Source organism: Chelmon rostratus, chromosome 1, assembly GCF_017976325.1.
Source record: "Chelmon rostratus isolate fCheRos1 chromosome 1, fCheRos1.pri, whole genome shotgun sequence".
NCBI classification, from domain to species: Eukaryota; Metazoa; Chordata; class Actinopteri; order Chaetodontiformes; family Chaetodontidae; genus Chelmon; species Chelmon rostratus.
The window spans coordinates 27,309,673-27,317,824 of NC_055658.1; the positions used below are offsets into that span (position 1 = coordinate 27,309,673).

Sequence of the window (8,152 nt, forward strand, 5' to 3'; positions counted from 1 at the left end):
AATGACTATTTGTTGCAGCCCTTTAGATCATTTGCATTGCAATGCAAATTTCGTTGACATGCTCAATGATAATAATTGAATCATTTAAAGTCTTCAGGCTACATGCAAACCGGATCTCATTCTCAAATCCAATATTTGGATTTGACTGTCCACAGACTCCATACAAACTATAGATTACGGGCCATTGTGACAAATTACTATTTTTACTTTTGGTACTTGAAGTATATTTTGATGCTAATACTTTCGTACTTTTAGTTAAGTAAAGATTTAAATGCAAGACTTTTAATTAGAGTATTTCTACACTGCCGTATTGCTGCTTTTACTAAAAAACAATATCTGATTACTTCTTCCACCACTCATAACCTGATTGATACAATTTTCATCAGCATATTACAGCATTTGCAGATGTTTCGTCTAATCCCTAGAAAGCTAGTTACCTTCTATTCAATTTTGGCCAAATTAACATTTTCTAAAAGCTCCCTGACGAGTCTGCAGTAAAACAGAAGGCTGAACACTTAGCTTACACTGACTGTTACAGTATAAAAGCAGCAAATCACATTTGTGACGCTGGAACCATGAAATGTTTTTACATGAAAAATGACTTAACCATCATCAAAATAGTTGCCAATTAAGTTTCTGTCAGTTGACAACTTGATTATTCAAATATTTTTTCCTGCTGTACTTATAAACTGCTGAGTAGTTAAATTTTGTCTACAGCAAAGCATCATATTTACTCTTAATTAGAGAAGATCTGTTGCTGAGGCAACCAAGGGCATAGGTGATAAGCTGTGCTGTCCTCCAGACATGGCAGGGCAGACTATCTCCTGTTAGAGGAAATGTGTTGATGGCGACCTGAAGATGCTTGCAACGTGAGCTGGGGAACGTGCATTGGACAAGCATTGCTCCTTGTTTTAGATATGGAGAGCCAAATCAATTGATCACGTATAATCCTAAAGAATGACCATAATTGGGCATGAACCAGATCTAGCACTCATCAAATAAATGCAGTGAATTAAAAAGTGCAATATTTCCCTCTGAGATATAGCGGAGTAGAAGAAGTATATAGATGCATAAAATAGACATACTCAAGTAAAGTAAAAATATCTTGAATTTGTGCAGGACTGAAGTGAATGTACTTTGCTCCACTCCACCATTGAAGCAGTTGAGGTTAAACAGAGGAAATAAAAAATAAGTATGCAATCACTAATAAATGAAGTCATGCAAAATCAAGTGTGAATAGTTGAAGTTAAATAATTGATGTAATGAAGGAAAGTGGTAATTCTGCCTGATTATTAGCCAAACGCTTGGGGACAGTTTCTCTGTGATACTAAATGAATGAAAAAAAGAAATTCTGTGCTTCGTCCTGTAAAGGTTTTGTTGGAGTATCTGTTGGTTAATTTGTGCTGCTGCAGGTCAGTCAGCTCCTTCTTTCAGGTAACTCTGCAGAGCAAGTGAGTGCAGTGGAGATTAATGTGCAACATCTCTTTTTAAATGAAAAATGTAAAGATTCCACAAAACCCTTCACTAAATAAAAGACAACAGTCCGACCTTACTACTGCACATGGCTTGATTCACCTGATGACCCATATTATGCATCCTTATTGGCTGTCATGTAGTAAAACCCATCAGCCATCTAAAGGGGCTCTTTCATGGTAAATGGCTGCATTTATATTGTGTTTCTATCCAAAGTGCTTCAAGATACCATGCAAGGTGCTGGTCTGACCACCTGCAACAATTTGGGGTTCAGTGTCCTGCGACCGGCTCCATCTCCTCAACCACAACTGCCCCACAACACCAACTACACATTTCATATCCTCAGACGACGTTAGATTAAATCCAATTATCCAGTCACCAAAAACCAAGCACAACGAACTGAAGTGCTGCAGCATTGTTCTCTCTCTCTCTCTCTCTCTCTCTCTCTCTCTCTCTCTGTGTGTGTGTGTGTGTGTGTGTGTGTGTGTGTGTGTGTGTGTGTGTGTTTGTGTGTGTGTATGTGTGTAGTAATGCACATTCACCACTAGATGACAGTGATTTCCCTTTGGCTCGACTCCAGATGTCTTTCCTAGAAGCATTACCGTAATCTTGAATGGAAATGTGACTGAAAAAGCCCTGGAAAAAGCTCAGACAGCATGAAGCTTATAACCCGTCATCATTCTCTCATAAGTAGCTGCAGCTTTGACCTGCTGTCCTTTCTGATAAATGTCAGTCCGCTGTGAAAGAAACTAAACTTTATCTAACAAAGTACCCAAGGCATAGATTTTGCAGCGCTGTTTTTTGGCATTCAAGTTTTTTATTTTAAAGAAATGGTTGGCATGGCAGCAGGAAAACCTTTAGATAATTTCAGAGTCACAGGAGCAGACACTGTTGCAGGACGTGGTGTTAGAAATAAAGGATAAGTTAAATAAATAAAACATACAGAAGTGAGAAACTTGAAAAAAGGATGCAAAACAATCTCCATCACTGCATCGACCCAATCTTTGAAATAGGGAGTTAACTTTTTTAAACAAATTTTAAAACTACAATCAGTCATTATTTATGTAAACAAAGTAACCACACTTCAGTTCGCCACGACAAAAACCTTGTGCCTGTCTATTAGAGAGGTGGAGGGGATAAAGCCTGTTACTGGGACAGCAGACACAAGCTGTCAATCTGTGCTGCACACTGTGTTGTTGTGCCTCATGCATCATTTGGACAGATGCTCCTTCAGCCTCTGAAATCAGCCTTCACTTACAGGTACACACACTTGTTCCGACAACAGTTTGACTGTAGTAGTTGATGCTCTGAAATAGTAAAAAGGGAGGATGCATCAGTTCTGTTTGAAGCAACAAGCTGTTACAGAGTTACCTAAGAAGATTAAATGGTGCAGTGCTAAGAACTACAAGTTGGGAGCACATTAACAACAACAGAAGCTTTTTAAATGACACCACTACATTGTTGTTGTTGTAGGAAAACTAAATATCTGGCAAACTGATGTTTTTTGGTTGCATTTTATAAGAAGAGAGAGTGGAAATTGATGATTCTGTCTCTGCCGTGCATCCACAGCACTGGAAAACCTCAAATAAGATGTTTCACCTTTAAGACTCTGGTGTTATTTTCTGTTTTCTAAGTTTTCGCCAGTTGAACTGCTAACCCAGAACCTCAGTGGGAAAGCTTTCAGGGATTCTGGTCGACGCTCCACTGTTTAGAAGCAGTCCTAATCTTCCTCACACCTGCTGCGGCCGTGCCAAGCTATAAATACAGGAGTCATAAGAGGATCCGCCTGGTGTCGGTGTGAAGGAGCCTGTTGGATAGTGATCCTGGCTCATAAGAGGCAAGGGGAGCCAAGGCAAAGATTTACAGTGCCTACTTAACTAATACTCGCAGTGGTGCAGCAGTAGTGAAAGGAGGACCTGCTTTCTCAGTCTACAACAAACAAGTGAAGAAATAGTTTTAATGTAATGGATGAGAAGTAACCTGAAGGAATACCTCAAGAGCTGCTACTGGGATATCGCTGAATATCATCAGAAAAAGATGCTCTCATGAGAAAGAAGCTGCTTTTCTACTTAACGGTAAACTGTAATTTACATGTAAATGTCCTGGTGTCATTAAATCTTAACCAGTGTTGGGCTTATTTGGATGTTTGAAATTTGCAAAAAAACTCAAAGTATCATAGTTTTAAGGTATTTTTTTCCTGTGCTTAAAGGTTTGGTTCATGCAAATGATTAGAGGTCAGATTCTCTCACTGGCCTCTTTTGGCATCATAAGGTTTTCCAGGCCAATACATTGGAGACGGGTGGAATTTCTATTTTTTGTGCTCTCAATACTAAAAAACTAAAATTACAGAAATAAAATTCAACAGGAATTCTCTTTCACTCTTCTTTTACTAGAGAGCAAATCCAACAAAAAACCCCACTGACAGCAAGGGAGAGGCAGAAATCTCAGAGGGAGAAATCTCAAAATGGGAACAAATAAAACCCAAACTATCTGCAACTGACCCGAGCATGCCAGCCCCAATCATTTGGCAGGTACAGCCTCTCACTTGCAGTTAAAAATACTCTGCTTGTTTCGACATTGTGTGGAGTGTATTCAGTCATCATCATGCCAGTCAACTTCTCCAGAAAAGTGTTCTTGGTTACTCACACCTCAGTCACTGTTGCAGGAAGCACAGGGTCCCTCCCTTTCAGAAGTGTGATTCATTCATTCAGGTGAAGGTTTATTCGGTCATCCTGTTCCTCTTAAGCCTTTGCCAGGTGACTGAATGTCTGATGCTTTTCAGCGTTTTTTCAACAGCTGTGTCGATAAGGTCAAAGGTTGCCCTCTTAGAGGAGAACCTTAGGCAGTTTAATGTGTCTGGTGGTAATACAATATGTTTTTTTCTCTTTCAAATCAAGTCTCTGCTTTAAGTTTATGTAAAGGAGAGTTGCACTGTGCAGTAAATGCAGCTTTTCAGCTTGATGTGTTCCAGCAGAATACTAATGTGACTCTCCTGTCTCCTTCCACAGAGCCTCTGCTGGTTTTACTTGGGCGCTGATATTTCACCAGTTTTGATAAGAAACCCTTTGCTATCGCAGCTTGCCAATGCTGAAGGTTTTCACCACACCACATCTGCTCATGTTGGAGCTGTGAAAACCAGCTGCTGTGACATGCTGACAGCCGTGACTTCCATGCGACTCATCCCAAAACTGGACCGCATTTCCCATTTTGAAAGGACTTCAGTTTTTCCCAAGTGAGCAGGACAATATTAACAACAGAAAATGGAGCCCTGATGTTGTATCAATCACACTTCACCTGCATTTGGGCAGCGAGGGTGGAGCCATCCGAATGCCTAACTAAGACCTCAGAGCAGCCAGGACTGTTGTGTGTGGATTGATGTTTCTATGTAGTGTGTGTGCGAGCGCAGTGCAGCCTTGGATCCATCGTGGCACCACAGTCCGCCCGGGCGCCCTGCCTTCGGGCCGGAGACGCTCCAAACCAGCAACTACTCTCTGGTGTTACTGATTCAGCTCAGCCTGCTCTCCTTCGACCTGTTTGTCAACTCCTTCAGCGAGCTGCTCAGGGCTGAGCCGGCTGTTCAGCTGGTACTTTTCATGTAAGAGTTCCTCATTGTTACAGCTGCAGAGCATTATCTTTGGCTGGAGGGGAAAACATTTCTGAGCTAAAAATAGTACGCTTTAGTTGTCTATACTGAGTCATTAGGGATGCTGGAATGAAATGAAATAGCACCGCACAAAGACAGTAATCTTTCTGTTTCTGTCTTCTCTTTTCTTTTTCTCCAACAGCATCCAGGACATTGCCATCCTGTTTAACATGATCATCATTCTGTTGATGCTGTTCAACACGTTTGTGTTCCAGGTCGGCCTGGTCGCCATCTTGCTGGAGCGGTTTAGAGCTCTGCTAATACTCTCTGCTCTCTATTTGACCTTCAGTATCATACTCCATTCCTGGCTCATGGTACGTGCTGTATGTGCACAAACGTACAGAGATATATTAAAGTCCTTATGAATGTTATTTTGTTTTTTACTATATGAACCAAATAGACTGCAAGTTTTTTTCATGTCATGGATTTATGCAACATTTCTAAAAATGCACAAGGGGACAAAATCCTACAAATTTTTCAATTAGGTTAAAATGCGACTAATAACAATATTTATTTATTTTTATAAATAATTTTTTCTTTAAAAAAAAAAAAAAGCTGTGACATCAAAATAACCATTAATGTTTCTGTATAATATTTCCAGAATCTGCGTTGGCTAAATACCAACAGATTTATTTGGACAGACGGCCTTCAGGTGCTTTTTGTGTTCCAAAGAACAGGTAAGATGACATGTTTTTCCATCGTTTTTAATGCCAAACAAATGCATTTATTTTGAATGTCTGAGCACAGAAGTCTGCATATTAAATTACTGCTGTCTCTGGAGCTTTGTTGGGCATGTCAAAACATTTCGTTTCGGAGTTTTAATTGTATTCACAATCTTAAACGAAACGGGAAGCGGCAAGGCAGTACCACTGGTATGAATTAGTTTTTACATTTGAGACATGCTCTGACTCAGAGAAAGTGTTTATGTTTCCTCTCAGCTGAATATAAGACGTAGGAGACGATATAAGGAGATTTTTTTCCCTCAGAGCAGGAACATTTACAAGAGACTGAATGCTGCTTTTCCGTACAAGGATTAAACAAAAGGACCACGTAAACTGCACCATCACTCCACCCACCTTTTATCTCCCTTTATGTCTGACCCATCCTGTTTCAGACCTCTGCACTGCAGTACACATCACACACAACAGAATGGCATTTCAGTGTGTGTTTGTGAATGTGTTAGTCCCTCCTCTCGACCAGCAGCCTCCAGGCAGTGATCTCATATCTCCATGTGGGTGTGATTTTCATACACGCATAAGCTCATAAGTAGATAAAAGGATTTATTGTCTTGTTGTTGTTCTCTGCAGGTGATCCCTTATTAAGCATGAGGGGGTATGAGGAGTGTAGCCATGTTTCATTTATCTCTCTGTTTTGTCTGCTACTTAAGACACATCCAGACGGTTACTCAGTGTGTGATTCAGTGTTGCATCACCACTTCACAGAGTCTCTTTCATTATGATCCTACATTAAGACACTGTAAACTCTGCTGGGCTAAATTGTACTTTTCTGATCCCACACAGAGTTATAGATGCTGGTGGAGATTTACCATTTCTCGCTCTGTCATTGCAATACTAACATCTATGTAAACTTAATCATTGTGTAGTCGTAAAATAGGAGCTACTTGCTTGGAAATGGCTAATGAAATATGCAAACTGAAAAGGGCCTTTAATATATTTATTTACACCATCATTTGTCATGCTTTTATGCATTTATCTTTTGTATGGAAATGTAGTGTCATCACTTTTCTGGTATTGGAATTTGGTCTCTAAAAAGTGTGCGCTGCCACTGAGGAACAACTGAAGTGACACGGTGTGATGGATTAGCATAACTCAAGCAAGTCTCAGGTTTTTGCAAGTTGATTTTCATGACAATATTGAAAGTTAATGCAGCAGGAGATTTGACAGAGACGCTAAACTTCATTTGGTTTTTCATTAGCTGTCTTGGATGTGATTGTGCTGCTGACTGCTTATTCAAAGCACTGTCCTCCTTTCATTGAAATTTGGACTAGTGCGAAGGATGGGTTTTTTTTAAATACAATAAAGTCGAGGACAGAAACTATCTTTCAGTGTCAGCCCCTGCAATAGAGTAACCCCTGACTCAGTATTCACCAACAACTTTGGTGACTCTCTGTAATTTTTGAGCTATGGGAAGATCTGACTCAGAGCACCTTAAGCGTAATTTCTGTATGTTTTGGTGTTTTTCCATTCTAACACATCCTCATATGTTTTCCTGTTCACAGCATCTGTGTTGTACTACTACTTGTACAAGAGGACCTCAGAGTATCTGGGCGACCCTCGCCTCTACGAGGACTCACCGTGGCTGCGAGAAGTCTACGCTCGGGTCAGACACTGACCCCACTGCAACAGCGCATGATGCCACAGAGGCCAGAATTGGTATAAAAATGGCACAATAAAAAATGCACATGTGGAAAGCAAATATGTTACAACAAAGTGCACATTTAAAATAAAACAAAAAAAAAGGCTACTTCAAAATAAAATGCTTTTCCAACCACAACACCAATTACATATTGAGAACACAAATTTTTCAATTTAAAATAAAACATGCATTCAGTGCAAAATATGCATTATGAATGTATTTGACAGAAAATGTAGCCAATAAATATATATTCCACACAACATTCCCTTCCAGCGCAGGAAGGATTGTGCCAAAATCTGGTAAGACGTTTTCAAACACCAGAACGTCTCATCAGGCTTGTTTTGCTGTTCAGATTGAAAAAATGAAAAATGTGATCATGATTTTAAAAAATATATATATATATTATGTTGATACCAGTCACCACATGCCCTTTTTCTTTTCTTTTGTTAATGCTGTACATTTTTTAAGACCACGTTGCAGTTGTTTTATATACATTTGAGACTATTTAAATTTCTTTGAATCTGTGTGTCATGTCAATAATGAACTTTATTATGGCTTGGCCGGTTACTGATCTCCACTGTCAGACCCATCATGTGCATCACAATAAATGTTAATACATATACAAAGTGTTGCTCATTTAGACACGTTGCATGTGTATGT

General features: G+C 39.6%; 1 protein-coding gene across 1 annotated transcript; it reads left to right on the forward strand.

Annotated features, from left to right (window-relative positions):
* Positions 1-3,337: 3,337 nt before the first annotated feature.
* LOC121609593 (transmembrane protein 138-like) lies at positions 3,338-8,052 on the forward strand. The gene is made up of 5 exons (XM_041941266.1): positions 3,338-3,548; positions 4,482-5,068; positions 5,259-5,430; positions 5,718-5,793; positions 7,356-8,052. The coding sequence occupies exons 3-5, from the start codon at positions 5,287-5,289 to the stop codon at positions 7,466-7,468; spliced, it is 333 nt and encodes a 110-aa protein (XP_041797200.1). The 5' UTR covers positions 3,338-3,548; positions 4,482-5,068; positions 5,259-5,286; the 3' UTR covers positions 7,469-8,052.
* The last annotated feature ends 100 nt before the right edge of the window (positions 8,053-8,152 follow it).

Bases quoted from the DNA above. Each gene is read 5' to 3' on its own strand.
- LOC121609593 (XM_041941266.1), top strand. From the start codon at position 5,287: ATGATCATCATTCTGTTGATGCTGTTCAACACGTTTGTGTTCCAGGTC. The intron at 5,431-5,717 runs GTACGTGCTGTA...TAATATTTCCAG, and splicing joins TACTCCATTCCTGGCTCATG to AATCTGCGTTGGCTAAATAC. The intron at 5,794-7,355 runs GTAAGATGACAT...TCCTGTTCACAG, and splicing joins TTTTGTGTTCCAAAGAACAG to CATCTGTGTTGTACTACTAC.